The sequence below is a fragment of the Tachypleus tridentatus genome, chromosome 1 (assembly GCF_004210375.1).
Source record: "Tachypleus tridentatus isolate NWPU-2018 chromosome 1, ASM421037v1, whole genome shotgun sequence".
Classification (NCBI taxonomy): Eukaryota; Metazoa; Arthropoda; class Merostomata; order Xiphosura; family Limulidae; genus Tachypleus; species Tachypleus tridentatus.
Genome location: NC_134825.1, coordinates 151,895,193 through 151,916,334, shown reverse-complemented (window position 1 = coordinate 151,916,334; position 21,142 = coordinate 151,895,193). Strand labels below are relative to the sequence as shown.

The 21,142-nt window shown below is 33.2% G+C and overlaps 1 protein-coding gene across 1 annotated transcript in view; it reads left to right on the top strand.

Moving 5' to 3' along the window:
* Positions 1 to 10,252, top strand: part of LOC143227373 (frequenin-1-like) — an 81,045-nt gene extending 70,793 nt beyond the window's left edge. Inside the window, exons 6-8 of the mRNA XM_076458830.1 lie at positions 2,326 to 2,414; positions 6,065 to 6,139; positions 8,643 to 10,252. Coding sequence (XP_076314945.1) covers positions 2,326 to 2,414; positions 6,065 to 6,139; positions 8,643 to 8,735 — 257 coding nt within the window. The 3' untranslated portion in view covers positions 8,736 to 10,252. The remainder of the gene's footprint in view (positions 1 to 2,325; positions 2,415 to 6,064; positions 6,140 to 8,642) is intronic.
* Positions 10,253 to 21,142: the final 10,890 nt, after the last annotated feature.

Sequence of the window (21,142 nt, the reverse complement as noted above, 5' to 3'; positions counted from 1 at the left end):
GAACATTATGATATTGAGCTACATAACAGGAATTAAATGCCTCCTAGTGGCAAAGCGGTATGCTTACAGACTGACAACGTTAGAATCCGGGTTTCGATATTCGTGGTGGGCAGAGGACACATAGCTTATTGTGTAGTTTTGTGCTTAACTATAATCAAAACAAAAATAATCAACGGAAACAACGTTATGAGGTAACGAAGAAATAAATAAATAATTACCAAGCGTTTTAAAGTGGATTTTTCGAAAAAGGTGAAACATAAAACACACGAATGAAAAGGAAAATTTAGTTGTAAAAATCGTTTCTGAAACTTTTAATGAAATTAGTACAAAACTATGTGCAGCGACTTGCATAAGATTAATAAATATAGACTGTTTTTCGTTTCCATAATATAAAAAATCGTTAAGTTGGAAGTGGGAGGAAAGTTGTTTTATCTATACAACTACTAAGTTACTATTTTCATATATCGTTTCATCTTGTTATTTTCAAACTGCCCATAAAAGTGATTTTCGTCTCTCTCCGTGTTACATTTCTCCACGCAACCTCTGTGATCACGCGATGATGGGATGCGCAACAGTTCGAGAGTATTAGAACTCTTTAGACATAATGTGCTCTCACACATAGAAATCCTACGAAATGAGATCAGAAAAGCCAAAGGTATTAGATACAAATACATTGAAGGTATTCCTCAATAGCTGTATTTTATGCATTTACACACTTAATTAAAACTTGCTGTTGTGAATAAAGAATTGATGTTATTATAAGTAAGTTTTTGATAATCCATATGTTGGTAATAAACAAAATATGATTATTACCATAGTATTCTTATGCTTGCTAATGAATCTTTGTTATATCAAAAATACCTCTGTTCATTCTGAATCGAATCTGATGGTCTAGAACGTTCGACTCGCGATATATGCTGACTCTTTCAGCCGTGCGGGCGATATAATGTAATGGTCAATCCCACACTTCGTTGTTAAAATGTATTCAACATGAACTCCACAAAATGACTGTAATGTTAAAAAAACAGTTTGAAGTAGGACACCTGTATTCAACATGAACTCCACAAAATAACTGTAATGTCAAAAACAACAGTTTGAAGTAGTACACCTGTATTCAACATGAACTCCACAAAATAACTGTAATGTTAAAACAACAGTTTGAAGTAGTACACCTGTATTCAACATGAACTCCACAAAATAACTGTAATGTTAAAAACAACAGTTTAAAGTAGTACACCTGTATTCAACATGAACACAACAAAATAACTGTAATGTTAAAAACAACAGTTTGAAGTAGTACACCTGTATTCAACATGAACACAACAAAATAACTGTAATGTTAAAAACAACAGTTTGAAGTAGTACACCTGTATTCAACATGAACACAACACAAAATGACTGTCAACAATGTTAAAAAAACAGTTTGAAAGTACCTGTATTCAACATGAACACAACAAAATAACTGTATTCAACATGAACTCCACAAAATAACTGTAATGTTAAAACAACAGTTTAACTGTAATGTTAAAACAACAAGTAGTACACCTGTATTCAACATGAACACAACAAAATAACTGTAATGTTAAAAACAACAGTTTAAAGTAGTACACCTGTATTCAACATGAACACAACAAAATAACTGTAATGTTAAAAACAACAGTTTGAAATACTACACCTGTATTCAACATGAACACAACAAAATAACTGTAATGTTAAAAACAACAGTTTGAAGTAGTACACCTGTATTCAACATGAACACAACAAAATAACTGTAATGTTAAAAACAACAGTTTGAAATAGTACACCTGTATTCAACATGAACACAACAAAATAACTGTAATGTTAAAAACAACAGTTTGAAGTAGTACACCTGTATTCAACAGGAACACCATAAAATAACTGTAATGTAAAAAAGTAGTTGAAAGTTTGTTTGTTTTGAATTTCGCACAAAGCTACACGAGGGTTATCTGCCGTCCATAATCTAGCAGTGTAAATCTAGAGGAAAAGCAGCTAGTCATCATGACCCACCGCCAACTCTTGGGTTACTCTTTTTACCAACGAATATTGGGCTTGACTGTATCATCATAACGCCTCCACGGGCGAGCATGTTTGGTGTGAGGGTGATTAGAACTCGCGACCCTCAGATTACGAGTCGAACGCCTTAACCTACCTGGCCATGCCGGGCCTCATAGTTGTAAGTAATATACCTGTATTCAACACGAAGACCTGATTTAAAAAGAAAGAAAACAATATTGTGCTTATTTATTTGACTTGAACTTCCTTTGCTATTAATATAACAAAGCTGTTTTCAAAATCTCTCAATAGGGGCATTCAAGCTCTACGATGTGGACAATGACGGATACATCACGAGAGAAGAAATGTACAGTATTGTAGACGCCATTTATGAAATGTTGGTAAGTTTTGTCAGGTCATCTTCTATATATAAGTTGTTATCCTAAACGTCATTTAAAAGGTATTTAATCTTAGACAAGATGCATTAGAAAATAGTAAGTGGCTCAAATACCGTCATCCAGTTGTTAGCAAACAACCATTGAAGATATGTGCAAGAGTTGGTAAATAATAGAAATGCTACCCATAAAACTTTCGTAAGTACATTATATATATTGTATATAAATGACTAGCATAATGCTAGTTTTATCAATTCTGAACCTCAAATAAACAATGATTCGTGAATATTATACAGCGTCTAGAGTTCTAAGGAATATGTATATCAAAATTTAAAATTATGATATTGAGTTAAACAGGTTCATTTCTCGTTAAGTGCGTTTAAACATTTTTAGCAAGACTTTTTCAACCTGACTAGATGTTCTGGACATTTATTCATTCATACGGCAATTGCTTCTTGGGGTTTTTCTTCCGATTGATTTTAAGTGATATTTGCTCATTCTATTCGAATGTATAAAGTTAATATTGAAGTATAAGTAATGTAGTTTTGTTTCTTTAGTCTATGTGTTCATTTATTTAAATCTAACACCAAGTAGCACTTAACAATCACGTGAGACTGGTCAAACGTTTGCTGTTGCTGACGTCATAAAATAAAGGTTTTTATCTACTTATCACATCCAAAGGTGTTGTTGATATAAAGCAAGGTCTCAGCCTACTTTCAAAATCGAAGAGACAATCGTGGTATTATATGTAACCAAATTATTCTTAAAGAATTATAAAGAGACTCACCTTGGTCAAAACCTGGCCTCACTACTATGGAACAGCCAAAACATAAGAGTTGTTACACATGGAATTTCAAATCAACCACCCGATACTGAGTTCCAGCGAGTCATGACAAAAGTTCACTGTTCTATGGTTTGCTAATAAGTCTTTAAACAGATTGATTAATTTCAATTATCGAAATTCCCGTGAACAGTAAAACTACGTCATACCTGCTGTTTATTGTATCAGTGTCTATGACCTGCAGTCTAAAAAGAACTTGAACAAATTCTTCATACGTTTCACACAGAGAACTTAATGTGTTTTAACAAATACTTGTAAATGTTAAATTGATAGTACTCACTTCAAATTTTCAAAATTGTTACCCCCAGAAGGACAGTGGTACGTTTACGATCTTACAATGGTAAAATACGGGTTCTACTCCCCATAGTGGACTGGTCTCAGTTAGCCTACTATGTACCTTTGCACATCTACATGAAATGACTGAAGATTAAAAGAAAAGGATGGATCAAATTTAATATTTTGACGTTGCACTCTTGACCTTTAGATCTGTGGTCATAACATGATATTTACCCTTTAATTTCATTGTTACGCTATGTTTTTCTTCCCTTTGTTCAACCCTTGAACTTTCCTGTTTCGCAGTTTTTACTTGAAAAATTTGTGAGCACATGAATACACAAAGGGACAATGAGATCTGGATTGCTTTTGGGTTTTCCAGTTTTTTGGTGTTTTTTTAAGAATTCGATTGAAATCGAATGAAAATATAAATGTATTTCTCGTTTCAAATTTCGTGTTATATCCATCTATGTATTTAATAATGTAGGAACTTTCAAATTCTCAAAACCAGAAAATCAAAATGATTCAACATTGTTTTATTGTTCGGTAAAGGTATTAATGCTGATGCGCTTTCGAACGTTCACGTGTGTCTTTGATGTAGTTGTCAATATTTTCATTTTGACAATTTCATTCACCCCTTTAATATTTATTTAATATTATTTTTCAGGAACAGAACTTGCGTCTCATTACTAATCAATTCAGTAGTTTTTCACACAAAACTTTGTAAAACTATGTATTTTATCCACTGAAATCAGCTTGCTATTTTTCTTTAGTGAATTTTGTGGTTAACTGGTTAACTAATGGATGTTGGCCTCAGCAGTAAGTCTAAGGGTTTGTAACACAAAAAATGTGATTTCGATGTCTACGGTGGGCAAAGCACAAATAGCCCAATAAATATTTTTGTGTTTAACAAACATAAAAAGGCCTCTAAGATGGCCTTTTGTGTGATGGTGTTCGTTTCAGAGCGACTAAATTTAGAGATTAAGGAAGAAAATGGCCCGAATTTTATTTTAAGTATATGTTTACTATCGTCTCAGCTTAAAGAATCGGGCGTGGCCTAGTGATTACAGTGATGAGTGTGTGGGAACAGATGCGAGATTTCGCTGAACGCATTTCGCGCCTTCAGCTGTGAACACGTTATAAAAGTGGTAGTCAATCCCATTATTTGGAACTGCTAGCTGGCTGCCTTCTTCTGGTCAATAGCCCAAAATTAGGAATCGTTAAATCTGTATGTTAGACAACAATACCTTTGTCAATTAGCAGAACTAAACAATGTTCTACAGTGAACATTCATATTGTTATATCAGTAATGTCATTCTCCTCCATTATAAATTAAGAACTGCTATATCTGAATATTAGACAACAATACCCTTGTCATCTTGCAATACCAAACAATGTTCTACAGTGAACATTCATATTGTTATATCAGTAATGTCATTCTCTTCCACTCAAACTAATGTCATTCAATGCTATATCTATTGTGAACTTAATTTACATGCTCGAGTAAGTTCTTTTTTTCTTTTTAAATTAATCGTGTTAATTTATTATCATACGTTTTAACCTGTTCAGTGCCGTAGACGAGATAACTCGTCCAAGTCGATCGGTAACACAGTGCCACGGACGAGTTAATTCGTTCTCAATATTACCTAACTTCAACACTAAATGTCAGCACCATACATTCATTTGACCTACTTACAAATTGTTTCACTTTCGATCCAAAATGGCATCACGAAAAAAAGTTACAAAATGAAGAAGCATTACAGTTGTATTGTAGCAGCTGAAATACTTGGCAGTCAACAGGTTAAAGCTAAATCGGTAGGTGATATATATATACATATATTCGTTTTTGGAATTAATGGTAGTTTATTTTCAATAAAATTATATTAAAACATTATCATATGTGCTACGAACATTAAAATCGAAACACTGGTCCTGAATCAAGGTGGATTCTAAAATTACACTTAGTATGTGAATTATAAAAAGAAATAACTCAGATTTGTACTTTAGTTTTTATCCCAACTAAAAACGAATATAATAGTTTAGTCGTTATGCATTGTTAGAAACCAGCCAACTGTAAGAAATCTATACAATATTCTTAAAATCGCATACAACTACGAAATACCCAAGTTAAAAATTGAAAAATTGAATTTTTTTTCTAAAGAACTCTTTGTTAGAAAATTACTAATAAGAATGTTAAAGATGTGTCGTTTATTTCTTGTAGCGGAAATTTATACCGTGAGCTACATGCGTTGTTCCCACAGCGGTGATCGAACTCAGAATTTGAGAGCTATAATCCTATAAACATTCTAAGAAATAAACATCGTTCCAGAATGAAAAAAAAAAAAAAAACGATCGCTCATGGTTTTCGATAGGAATTTGAGAAAAATGAAATTTTGCGAGTTCGATAAAGACTTCTTATCGTTATTTTCTTAAACCATATTCTTGTCTATTTTACGTTGTAGTGAGTGACTGTTGAGTAGATTCAAGTTTATAAAGGTACTAATAGAATGTAGTTTAAAACAAGTCATATTTTTATTTGCAGGGAAATCAAGGAAAGGAAGAGGTGGAAGAATCGCCGAGACATAGAGTGGATCGAATCTTTGAGCAGCTCGATAAGGTAGGTAGCTGTCACCATGGTAACTTCATGGTGTTTGAAGAACGTGGAGAGATAAGCGAAAGGTATGCCAGATTTTGAATCCTGAGATTGAAAACGCATGCAATACGGTTACGATTTCTTTACCTTTTTTATGTTTTTATCTCTAAAGCGAACTGTCAACTGTTAAAGCTTTTAAAAACTGACACACTAGTTTCACGGTGTATTTACGTAACATGAATATTTTTTATTATTTTTGTTGTTTTAACACTTCATTGTTGCTCGCAACAATCACATTTTTTGCATTAATAGATCTGAAACAACTGCTTGCATGGCCAAGCGCGTAAGGCGTGCGACTCGTAATCCGAGGGTCGCGGGTTCGCGCCCGCGTCGCGTTAAACATGCTCGCCCTCCCAACCGTGGGGGTGTATAATGTGATGGTCAATCCCACTATTCTTTGGTAAAAGAGTAGCCCAAGAATTAGCGGTGGGTGGTGATAACTAGCTGCCTTCCCTCTAGTCTTACACTGCTAAATTAGGGACGGCTAGCACATATAGCCCTCGAGTAGCTTTGTGCGAAATTTCAAAAAAACAAACAAACAACTGCTTGTTCAGTTTATACGTTAAACAATACCTATATTAATATTGTTCCTGTAAGTTGCAATGTAATTACTATATTAAAAGCGTGTACTTTTTTTCACATATGAAACGAAAGAGTTTTCCAAGTGACCCATAAATATTTTTAGCTTTTAAACTTGTGTATCAGGTTCATCAAGTACTTTTTAAGCCTAATTTAAGTGCCTTTTTTTGTATTTTTAATCCAGGTACGTAAGTATTGGCACCTAAATAGTTTGAAGTGCTAAATGCAAACATCCCAAAACAATATCTTGTGACAGAGCTGTCAACTGATTGTTGTTGTGTTTTGCAATTAAGCACAAAGCTACAGCAAGGGCTATCTGTGCTCTGTCCACCACAGGTATCGAAATCTGATTTCTACTTGTCTTAGTTAGCAGACATACTACTGCACCACTGGAGAGCCTGTAAACTAATAACGCTAAATCAAACATTTCTGTACCTTTGACGGAAGTTGTTTAAGCTGTCGGCTGATGAAATGTTCGTAAGGCTATAACATTTTTTTTTTCTGTTCGAATAAAAATTTTATTCAAAATGACCATAAAATATGTTATATCGTATACAATTATACTCGTTAAAATATTAAATAGGGCTATCCTACAGTGGCTCAGCAGCAAATTTGGAAATTTATGATGTTATAATTCTGGGCTAAGTCCTCGTGGAAGAAATAGAGCATGTAAATCATTATACAGCTTTGTGTTAAAATTTAACAAGTTATAAATATACCTATCGTCTTGCTCTCAGTTTCTTTATCAATTATAAAGAAACGTATCAGTTGTGTGTTACTAACTGGTTTGCATGCCGAGAGGTCCAAGGCTCGAGTCGCAAAATGCATTGTGGCGATCAATACTGTTATTCAGTTAAGAGTAGCAGTATAAACCACGGATACTAATGGCTATGTGTTGTCTGTCTGGTCAGTAGCTCTTAATTAGGGATGAGTGTGCTTGAATCTTAGGGGTATCTGAACCAACTGATTTATTAGTCCATGTACGAAAATGCCAAATGAAAGAAAACACCAAATGCCTCAGGTTTATTAAATTTAGTAAGTTACTGTGAGATAGATAAGTGTTTCTAACTCGCCTTGCTAGTTTATGAAATTTCACATAAAAAAGAAACAAATAAAAATTGATACAATATTAATATTTAAATCGTAGTAGTTATTTTCTATCTACTCGCACTTAATTATTCCATGACAGTTTGGAAAAGCACTGAGCACGGTTCTTTGTATCGAATAAATGCTTAGTTAGGTTACTAAGTTATTATCTTAACTGTTTCATTTAGCAAACGTAAACTATGTTCTTGCTTTCTTACTTAAATTCAAAATTTTAAACGTCCTTTCAGTGATATGTATTTATATTACGATATAGTCTTCCACTATCTTGTTGATGAATTATACCTAAAAACGCATTATAACTTTGTTTAATAAAATGTCATAGAATTTTGTTCTTGTGAAAAACATACCAATTTCTTATTGTTGTTATTTTGAAATATCGAGTAAAAAAAGGTTTTATTTGCCCCTTTTTGTTTGTTTTAATTTTCGCGCAAAGCTACTCGAGAGCTATCTACGCTAGCCGTCCCTAATTTAGCAGTGTACAACTAGAGGGAAGGCAGCTAGTCATCACTACCCATCGCCAACTCTTGAGCTACTCTTTTAACAACGAAGAGTAGGATTGATCGTCACATTATAACACCACTCACGGCTGAAAGGGCGAGCATGTTTGGCACAACAGGGATTCGAACCTGTAACCCTCGGATTACGGATCGAACGCCTTAACCCACTTGGCTATGCTGGGCCCGCTCCTTTTTAAGGCAGAATAACAGTATGTAAAAATAATTTTAATGTGATATTATATTTCTAATTTAACAAATGTTGATGTCATATTTTTGCATTATAGAATCACGACAATAAACTAACTATTGACGAGTTCAAAGAAGGTTCAAGACACGATCCCAAGATTGTCCAAGCGTTATCTCTCTATACACCGTGAGGAGGCGTCCTTCGTTTATGTACCCGGATTATGTATGATCTGTGTTCAAGTATTTAACATATCTGCGGACTTCCGCAAAGAAGAGGAAGAAATAATGGATTTTTTTCTATTTTCCTCATTAGTATTGCTGTATTTGTTCTATTCTTTTATGTAATGATTTGTACACGTGTAAGAAACGTTTTGTGATTTAATTTACTTCTTAAATATATTAATACACTTACAATTTTTCGTACTGCTGCGTGCGTCATCTGTTGGTAATTTTGTCAACTATGTGAGGAAAATTTTGTATCCGAATAGTTAAGAATATTTTTAGTTTGAAATTTGTGTATTATATTTACAAAAGAGGTGTCGCTTTAAACTATAATTCTATAATTTATATAAAATGGGGCATAGCTTTCAATTATAAGGTGCAAGTGCTCAGTGAGCGACTCCATTTGCAATGGGACTGAACGACTCAGTTGTTTGTGTGTGTATATACAGTAAAAGTTCTGTCCTTCTCTTTCTCTCTCTTATATATACACATTTTAAGACATTTAATTACATATCGACTTGTTTTTAAATTTGCTCTTGAATTTAATGGCATTGGAGCATATATTGAAGCTAGGAATTATTTAAAGTTTGTAGCAATGTCGTAATTAAACCATTTGTATTTGTTAACCCTTCTTTTTACCATTACTAGGTAGACACTTTTTAACAAAACTAATCAGTAAAAAATTCGATTCAAGTTTGCAAAAATGTCATAGTATTTAAGATAATTAAAACGAAATCTATGGTAATTATTAATTATGAATTACGTTGTAAGTTCTTGAAATAAGCCGTAAAACTGACAATTCTTCATTGTAATTTATTTAGTGAAGTTCTCATTAAAAATAAATATTTATTTATTATCTAATCTATTCCAACAGAAATACTTCAAAATTGCATGTAGTTTTACACGTGTTTACTTTAATCAGCTAAATATATTAGAACAAGCTCACACATCTGCTAGTATTTATTACTTGTTTTCTTTTACCACAAAGCTACACAGTTAATTACTTACAGTGGATCAGGGAATCAAACTTCGAGTTTTAGTGTCATATGTCCGTATATTTGCTGCTGACACACTGAAAACTTAATATTTAGTATTCTATTTCAACATCTTATAAATAGCATGATAAGCTTGAACATTTTTTATTTAAGCTTTCCAACAGTTATAATGTTATTATACGTTTGTTGTTGATGAATTTTGCATATCACGGATATCGAGTCAGCTTTGGTACCATATGGTCGAGATGTTTCGACTAATAGAAAATGTTTATATTAAACCTATTTTACTTGTATAAAAAGGATATAATACTGATATGTATGTTGACAAAAAAAAAACAGTGTTTAATATTAAGTATTTACGTCTTGATTACTTAATAAACTTTAACCATTCATGAAAGTTCAAGATTTGTTTTTATTTGAGTTATTAAAGTGTGGCCTCTCATACTGTGAAATTTAGAAAACTACGTATCTAAGAAGTTTGTTATAGCCTGAACGAAAGTCTGATACACGAAAAGTAAATCATTTCATAAATCCTTAATAATCTAAAACTTTATCCTTTCTTTTTTATATAATGTTAGAGCAATCTATGTAATTTTGCAATCTTAGTTACTCGCCTAACCAAATTGCAAAGCAAATGCTGTTAACCCTAATGAATTAAAGAGAATAAAATTTTAAATACAATCTTAATACAATACCTTTGAACATTTTTACTTATATAGTATAGTGGAAACTAAAAGAAATTGCATAAACTTGTAAAATGTGAATTATGTGTTATCGTGCGTTAACATAATAATTTAAGGTATTTTATAGGTGTGTTAAATTTATACAAAGCTAGTATTCAAAGTAAATTATATAGTATTAGTATATAACTGTACGTTATTAACTTGATTAACTTGCTCATTGAAATCAGAGTTCAGCAATAGTTTTGTGTGTTTGGTAAGCAAAGTTATATTCCAACCTGTCTCTGAAGTCAGTTTTAATAAGTGTGTGGTATTTTCATATTTTTTTTTCTCAAAGTAACCTACAGGAACCACAAAATAACAAGAAGGTCCGACAGATGATTCTATTTACTTTTTACACGGAAGAAAATAATTCGATAAAAGTTTGAAAACCATCACAGTCTTTATTTAACTAAGATCGAGTTTGTATCGATATTTAGATAAGTGCTTGTGTAGCCGACTTTGTTTTAATTTCGCGTAAAACTACACGAGGGCTATCTGCGCTAGCCGTCCCTAATTTAGCAGTGTAAGACTAAAGGGAAGGCAGATAGTCATCACCACCCACCATCAACTCTTTCGCTTCTCTTTTACCAAAAATTGTGGGATTGACCGTTACATTATAATGCCCCCACGACTGAAAGGACGAGCATGTTTAGTGTGACAAGAATTCGAACCCGCAACCCTCGGATTGAGGGTCCAGTGTTCGTTTTAGTTCACACATGATAAATAAGTTCAAGTTTAGCTACAAGCTTAGACAAAAGAATATTTATCAAAATTTAATCCAGTAAAATTTATAAAAATTCTAAAATACAGCAAAAAATTTAAATCTCAGAATGCGAACTAGCAAAATCTGGCAAATATATTTTAAATAGTGAAAACATATTGTCACACCTCTGGGCTATCGCATGGCTTGCTGGAAGCAGATCATTGTTTTTCACTATGGCATGTTTCATTCGACAGAAATCCACACGCTCCTAAAAGAGAACACATGTAATGCCCTTGGTGACTCATTCAGTCCCGTAAATAACCAAGATGAAAGAAACTTGGTAATTTTCTTGACCGAAATTCTATTAAAAATAAAATCTGAAAAATACTATAATAAAAAAGGTATATAATACCTAAAAGGTAAAAACCACAAGAGTATTGGTTAACATATATATTAGAGTAACCTAAATCTTGTAAGCTGGATCAACCTTGTTAGATATTGGAATTATGGCCGAAAATACCGATAACAACCAGATTACACAACTGACGAATTAATGCATTCTAATTATTATGAGTGTTTTTCGTTTATGGCAATCCATACTCCAAGTTAGACCGTTAAATTAAATTCGCTATATTATTGACTATGTTAACTGTTTAGTAGTCAACTTACTTTGATGACATTTTATTAAAAACTGCATATACATTCAGCCATTTCCACTCCAAGATGGTATTGCAAGTGAAAACAGTTTTACAGTTTATAAGAATTATTAAAAGAAAACGTAAAATCAAAAGTTGTTTCAAAAGGAAAACCAAAAATATCATTATTCGGTTATTAAACTAAACTGTACAAAAGATATGGATACATTTAATACAAATAACTTAATTATTAACTCGCGGACTATATCAATAAAATGTTCTTTTTTACACACTTGCTAACGCTTATGACATTATAGCGTATAAGTTTCAAACCTACAGTAGGTTAATTGTGATTCCTTAATAGTTTGTCCTTATAATCGTTTGTTTTTTAGCATATAAGATAAAAGCCCACCTCTCTTACTCTGTCTTTCAGGCCCGGCACGGCCAGGTGGGTTAAGGCGTTCGACTCGTAATCTGAGGTTCGCGGGTTTGAATACCCGTTGCACTCCAAAAATGCTCTCCCCTTCAGCCGTCGAAGCGTTATAATGTGACTGTCAATCTCACTATTCGTTAGTAAACAGAATATCCCAAGAGTTGGCGGTGGATTGTAATGACTATCTGCCTTCCCTCTAGTCTTACACTGCCAAATTAGGGACGGCTAGCACAGATAGCCCTCGTGTAGCTTTGCGCGAAATTCAAAACCAAATACAAACTGTCTTTCTTTCTTACATGCCCCTCGATAGTACAGCGGTAAGTCTACGGATCTACAACGCTAAAAACAGGGGTTCGATTTCCATCGGTGGGCTCAGCAGATAGCCCGAGGTGGCTTTGCTATAATAAAAAGACATTAAAAAGACACTGTCTTTCTTACATACTCGGTCTGTTGTCACATCGCCAGACTAACGCAGCTGAAGAGTTTCCTTTGATCGATTACAGTGAGGTATTACTGTAGTTTCCACGTGTTGAGAGTTACGGACATAATTACTTACACTTTGTTTAATTAGTGCATTAATAGCATGCACAGTATATAAACTCGTTATAATCCGTATAACGTTACTGTTATTTCACATTTCTTTCTCTTTACTTTTCCTTGCATGTTTTTATGTATACTTTCATAAATTTATTTACCACGTGGAAACATGGACGATTTTATTTTTATGGATGTATGTGTAGTTTTGGTTTTCACTTGTTTGATTTTTCAAAAAACATTACAAGTTTTGTTATTTCGAGCTTATAAGGAACCTTTATACACACACAGGTGTTGGTGATTAATATAAAGAACAACTGTTGTGATTGAAAACTATTTGAACTACGTAATGTGTGAGTAGTAGCAAATACCTGTGTCCCAGAATATCACCGTATTGTTGATTATGAAACTCCTAGCTGTTTGCCAGTCCTTAGGTGAGATTACAAACTAGTTTTCTAGTTGTGAGTCGATGAAGTAAACATGTAGCTCGAATTCACTAAATAATAAGATATGTTTGAATTTAGTGTACTAAGCTAAATATATACGAATAAAATAACCTTTAAAGCTACTCGAATACAATATTTACATTAACTGGACCTCTAATCAGACTTGAATAAATACTGCTTCGACAAATGCTTAAACAAGCCAACAGTGTGTGTACATTTTTATTTCAAGTGTATTTCTCGTTATTAAAAATTGTGTGTGCTTAAGTAATGCAAGAATGGGAAGTGAAAAAATCTCAAAGAAATATAATTTTTTTTCGTTGTTCGTTTTTGTTTGTCTGCACAACTAACGGAGTAAGAACTTGTTTCTTCGAGTCGGACTTTTTTTTTTTTTAAGGGGAGGGCAAGTACGGCTCATTGGTTAGCGTGCCGAACTTTGGAGCTGGGATTCCTTGAATTGCGTCCCGCTCAGCACTTTGGGGCCTTGGTGCGTTATAAGAGTGACGGTCAAATGTTGCGATTCTAGCCCGATTACAGTAGCCCAAGAATTAAAGATGAGGGGTGTTGATTGTTTTCTTCCTAGTCATCAGCTCGAAATGAGCAACGGTTAGCACAGATAAACCTTGTGTAGGTTTGGCGAAACAAACAATCATAATTAAATAGTGCTATTTCTTAGCGTTGTGACTGCTTAAGTTGCAGAAAACTGTGTTTAATGTAACTTCTTAGACTTTCTTCTCGAGAGCATTTAAGAGCTTACAAAAGTGTTTTAAAACCCGTATTTTTTGTCGTGATCGTAGACTTTCTTTAGCCTAACTATTGATGTGTAAATATCAATGATAATGAAATCGTCTGAGTGTTAGCGAAAACTGTAAGTGATTGATGCACTGGATTCATTAATTCAACTAATTTTTAAAACTAACAAAATGAATATGGAATAACTCGATAACGTGTAAAAAAAACATGAACAAATTCCATATTAAATTTTGAATGTTGTAACAAACCGAAAACATTTTAACACAACAATGAAATATAACACATATGTTTATGCATAAAGACGTGTGTGTACAAGTGTAAGAAAACTAAAAAAAAATATTTTGAATATATGCTAATTAAGTGTTTTGCACGTCAGTCTTCAATAGCATGTCTATACATCGAGAATATTTAGAAACGTAAAATTATTTTATTGTTTTACTATTAAATATCCGTTAACAGATTGAATCCACTCAAAAACTTGCATTCATAAAACTTTAAATTGGTTCCTTTAAATATAAATAAAGGTATATATCAAAAGCAAATCGTTAGTCAAGATTGTTTAGCTGGGCATTTCTTTGAAAGGTAACTTATAAGAAATATTTCTCATGTGCTTAGATAAGATGTTTAAGCACATGTTTTCGGTAATTTGACCAATTTTGTCCGTACTGTTATTGAATCGCTGAAAGTGAGTAAAACTGGAGTATGTTATAATCGTGTATTTAGTCTTAAATTCCTTACGTAAGAGTAGTTTCTTATTCTAAAGTAATATGGTTTTTATGATAGCTAAAAGTTAGTGTTTAAACATGAATACCAGCAAATGTTTCATACAGAAGTAAAGATTTACGGATTTCTGCTAGAAAAAATTCCAAAAATGTAGTTGTGTAAGTTGAAACGATTAAATTTGGACCTGATTACAATATATATTTTATTGTGTATTGTTCAATTTTCCACGCAAGTTTAATTGAGATGTGTTGAGCTCACGCGCTTCGTAAGTTGTATCTATTTGAAAATATATTGTCAATTATACAGCTGACCCTAGTTTATTTACATATTTATCACTACTTATAAAACAGTTTTCTAAATACATTAGTAATAGTAATACGTTATTTTGAGAAAAATAAATTATAGCAAAACTTAAATCTGTTTTGAATACATATAGTCAAAATATATTTCATGTAAATAAATGCTAAGTTCTTTCTCTCCTTTCTTTTAGTTTTACAGCTTCTTTATTAATCGGTTCTTTAAATATTATATAATCACAAAAAAATGTCAATTTTGTTTTAAATCTTATTTATATAATAAATAGGCCAGGTGTCGCTTAGTGGTTAGTATGGCTGACTATGGGCCTGACGACTACGATTTCAGCCTGTTGTCTTAAAATAGAAAATCGTACTATAATGGAACTCTTGCTTAAATGATACTGGGAAAAAAATTTTTTTTTACTGCGCGATGTGCAACTTCCAACTTTGTGTGGATTTGCAATAGGGACCACGATTTTCCCATTTCAGGACGCAGTTATGACGACATGAAACATCATAAGCAGATCTAATGCACTGGCGCCATCTATACAAATGTAATAGAACTGTATGTTATATGTCCATGTAAATACTTCGCAGGGTGTGGAAGGATCTTCACCATAATTGGTATGTAGGTTCATCAAGTCCATAGGAAAATACAAACAAATTTTCAACTTTGCAGGTTTTTACGGTGTTTTTTTTTTACTATTACTTCACCCCTGTTGCTGCACCTTCACCAAATTTGGTATTACGATTTGTTGGGTCCATGAGGGATACATTCATATTTACGGTTTCACATATTGTGTTTTGTTGTTTTCATGGGTATTTTGGTTTGTTTTAACTACCTATAAAGAGAACAACTTTTCATGTCCTTATATGACCTTTCATTAATCATGAATTTACATAACTTCCATCCAGGGTACAGGTACCCCAGCTACGAATAATAATTTTCCGCAATTGTGAGCTGTTTGTGCGTTAAGACTGATAATGAGATCTTATTATTCAATCAGACCAGTCCGAAATTGCCTTCGCTCTAGTCTACCAGATTAAACTGAGGAATGGCTGACCCACATAACCATTGTATAACTACGCGCGTATATCCAAACCATTTAATAAATTCAGAATAGCAATGCTTAACATATCATCCGTTGGGGTTGGATTTTGTGTGCATCATTTTTTCTGAATTTTGATTATCTATACTCGGACTACTGTTTAGACATAGCTTCAATTTTCTGTGTATATCTTGAAAAATTATTCAAACATCTGAAATTTAGCATTAACGTTTCGAACTCTAAATATTTATTTTTAGAAAAATGTTTTTCATCCTTACTTTTGAACAAAGAGCTTTTCCTTCTTGCATGTTTATAATTACTTCCAATCAAATCAAACGCGCTAACACTTTTGGCTAATGAAGGAAAACGACATTTTTTTTCTCCATAAAACCAATGATATATATTGTTTGTAAACCTGATTGACGTTTTTAATAAATTTAAAATTAGCTGAGATGGGATTGAAAGATATAAGATTAGAGAAGACATGCATGTTATAAAAGTTACAGTCACTTCCATTACTAGGTTTGACAAGCCGCCCAAATATCGACAAGTGCTGCTAGCTTCCAACCATCTCCCATATTAATAGTTCAGAATTAGATATCATTAAAATTGAAACTTACGAAACTTTCGGATTTGGCTACTTAAGTAACGTACACGAAAAATGACGATCGTGTCTAGTTTTTGTAATTTCGCGCAAATTACACGAGGGCTATCTGCGCTAGCCGTCCTAATTTAGCAGTGAAGGCAGCTGGTCATCACCGCCTACCCCCAACTCTTGGGCTACTCTTTTACCAACGCCAGATTATAACGCTCCCACTGCTGAAAGGGCGAGCATGTTTGGTGCGACGGGGATTCGAACGCGCGACCATTCTCAGATTACGAGTCGACCGCCTTAACCCACCTGTCCATACCGGGCCTGATCATGTCTAAACTTCCAACCACAACTGTAAAATATTTACAAAACTTAATAAACAAGGATAAGTTTAGCAGAACTAAATTAGTTTTCAGCCATTTCAATAAAAAATCAGCCGACTAGAAACACTTTTAAATATTAATGAATATCTATAATTTTGAACAGATACATTTCACAAGAAAATTCCCTTTTGCTAAAATACACCCGCTGTCCCAGTTGGTTAGTTCTTTACATATTGATGCCTTTAAAGCTTTTTTTATTTTATATTAGCTGCGATCCGTAACACATTTGCGATAGTATTCATTCCCTTCAGTTTAATTTTTCATATTCTATCATTTTCAGTAACGCCATTTAAGCTACGCTTTCTTTCAGGCATTATGCGTTATATCGATAAATCCAGATCTATTTGAAAACGTTTTACGGGATCAGATAAACAATCTCTTGTAAAGGTTTAATTTAAAAAAAAATACACGTAAAGTAATAAATAAAGTAATAATATTTATAATAGCGTAGAGGGTATGAAACAGTTATGATGAGGTTTTTATGAATTAAAACAAAAAGACTCACAAAAACGAAGAATAAAACCCGTAATAGAGAAAAAGTAATTGGAAAGTGTGTATAGCAGTCTGTAAAATGAACCGAAGTTAAATTGCATACAAGTAAAGTTTTAATGAAGGCAAACTTACTTGGCTGATTGTATAAAAACGTTCGAGTGTGTGTTTACAAAGTAATAACTATCTGATTTTGGTTTGAATTTCGCGCAAAGCTACAAGAGGGCTATTTGCGCTTGCCGTCCATAATTTAGTAGTGTAAGACCAGAGGGAAGGCAGCTAGTCATCATCACCCACCGCCAATTCTTGGGCTACTTTTTTACCAACGAATAGTGGGATTGAGCGTCAATTATAACGCCTCCACGGCTGAAAGGGTGAGCATGTTAGGTGTGACGGGGATTCGAACTCGCGACCCTCAGATTACGAGTCGAGCGCCGTAACCACCTGACTTACCTGGTTTTGATAGAACTGTGAATGCGTGTTTTAGGCTTATATAAGTCAATAAAGTCCTTTTTTTTTAGTGTAAAGTTATTTTTAGGAGATTAAACTATAGATAACCATTATTTTTGTGAAATACTTTGCAAATAAAAGAAACAACTAAAGTTGAAATATAAGTCAGTGGTGATAATGACATTGTACCATCGTGTACTATGCTCGTCCATTAAAAAAGTCTGACTAAGTTAAAACCAGTTAAGGTAATTTTGAATAGAAAAACCAACCAGAATTCTTCAGAAAAATGACTTTCAAACGATATGATATTTGTATCATTTAATCGAGAAATTTGCGAAAAAGGTTCTGGATACATAAATAGAAAAACTCAAGCATATTATTCATATAGATTGCTATTAGCTATTAAAAAACTTCAATAAAATATCCTTAATTTTACATATTAGTTTTTATCATTAATGACCGAATTACATACTCCAAAATTTTGCATATGAATGCAACACTAAAGTATAATCTAAAAACTACATTTAATGCTCATGACCGGTTCCATATTTTCATTCAATGCGTAAGAAATATTTTGTGAACTAGTGAAGAAAAATTTAAGTTTGATTTTTGTACCTGTTTTAAATCAGGTTTTCCTTATGGACGATGCTTTTGGTTTTTTTTTCATGGAAAGGATAAATAGGCTTTTATGGAGAATATTTAGATTATCTTATACACGTATAAATACTCTTCTGGCGAAAAGAATAAGACCCATCCATATAACCCATCTCTTGTCATCCCTCCTCAAATATTAGAATTTCAAACATCAATATATCACTAATATTATGATCAATTGCCTCTAATGTAAATTTTATATATTTTTTATGAATGAGATACCATATTCACATTATAACATTGATGTACGAAAACTGGAATATACTACAAACAAAATGCGGTACTTACGTTTTATCGTGGGGGCCATTAAAATTACTTGAATGTATCAGAAATTTAAAACATAATACTACAATGTTAAATATATACAGTCTATTTAGATTAATTTATGGTTGTTTTTTTTCTTTTCACAACAACAAAAAAGAACTTAATAAGGAAACATTAGATTCATACATACTACACAGAAGAAACAGTCGTTTCTGGAGATCAAACATTTTTGACAGCATTAAGAATGGATCTTGGTCATGTAGCGACTGTCTCCATATAAATTCAGTTAAATATGACTTTAGATGATGACGTTCAGTGCCTCGATCCACTTAGCTGATCCCCAGAAACTTTCGATCTCTTGTGTGTAAGTACCGGTTTCCGGGTCGACGAAATTGTACTTGTGGTTAACTTTAAAGTGTTGAAATTCTGACTCCAGTAGAAGTTCCGAATTGTATGACGGCCATGAGCCTGAGTAAATTATCAATCTCTGAGCGATATTGTTTTGCATTAGACTAGAAGTAGTACGATAAGGAACTTAAATTAGAAAACATTCATTAGTCTGATGACAAATGCTTCCAAATATCCATTGCTGTGGAAATTGACGGCCGGAATTGTTCTTTCGTTTACTAAAGAGGCTTTCGTCGTTCTCCAGAAATAAGTTATGATCTCCAATTTTCTTAGAAGACCGAGCAAGTAGAGTATCTGCGCATACTTCTCTGAGATAAATATTCCAGTCTACAGTAGCTTTGTCCGCCATGTCTATATGTCGATGGAACCAATCTATCGAATTCATTTCAAATGTCCAGCAGTAAATGAAACGAAGACTGTTACAAAAGGATTTAATTTGAATTTATCGCAAAGCTACACAAGGGCTATCTGCGCTAGCCGTCCCTAATTTAGCATTGTAAGACTACTAGAGGGAAGGTAGCTAGTCATCACCACCCACCATCAACTCTTAGGCTACTCTTTTATCAACGAATAGTGGGATTGACCGTCACATTACAACGCCCCATGGCTGAAAGGGCGAGCACATTTGGTGCCACGGGGATTCGAACCCGTGACCCTCATATTTCGAGTCGAACGCCTTAAGCCCACCTGGCCATGCCGGGCCGCAACTTTTTAATATTACAGCGCCATTGAATTCTTTCCCCAAAGTACACCTTCATCTTGTGACCTTTGCTACATACACGTTCAGCAGAGAAAATTCCTTTGCCTTGCAAAAAAAGAAACCGCATCTTCTTCACTTTTGGGAAAATCCCAAATTTTCATCATCTTTGGGGTGATGATAAAACTTGGCTTAACTAGAAAATTAAAAAAAAAAAATTCTTACGTTCAATTTAATAACGTTACATTTATATTAAATCTGATAAAAAATAATTATTAAGAAATTAATGGCCCTTCGTTAATACGTAAGTACCCAAAATGCAATATTATACTTTGTAACTTATCGAAAGAGGGGAGGGAAAGCAGAGTGAAATACATTGGTTATCTTGACTTGAATATTGCTGTACACAATAAGTATTATAATATAGGCCTTACTGTTTTCACATATTCTACTTTATGGCAGATGGTGTACTGCTATTTTATTGTTTGTTTTTTACACATGACACTAATTCCGCATATATTTCTTTTATGTATGAGGTAAGATATATGATGTATTAGTAGATGCACAGTTGGTGATCTGTCAACTAAGTAAGCCAATAATGCTATATTTGAAATTAAATGTTAACTCAAACATGCCCCTCTCCGAAAAAGAAATGCCATGTGTACGTTGAATTTACACATGTAACATATATGTTAGAGATAAAATTATTGACGATAGACGTATATATACAAAGAAAATTTGTCGCTTCGTGTACCTTCATGTAAGGGAAGTTTGACTGCGCAGTGAAAGCCGCGGACAAACAAGCAAGCGAACAATAAAACAAAAATATTTTGAGTTTTTTTATTTATATGTTACATCAATTTCAAATAAATTATTAAATAACATTGTTAATTCAACAATAATTTACTCAAAACTACGTAACATAGAAAGTAAAGAAATGGCAAAAATTCTATGCATATTAAATAATGCAATTTAAATGAGTACTGCATGCTGGAGAATGATGTTTGGTGTGAAGAATTTCTATGATAAATAGTTCCAGGTGAGCGTTAGCCTTGCAAAAGATACTGAAATTTTATAAGCTAAGTTAATATTGCTGTTTCTTCATTATGTTGGCGGGTAGTTATTCTTTTCTTTTTCTTGCACTTTATTGGAA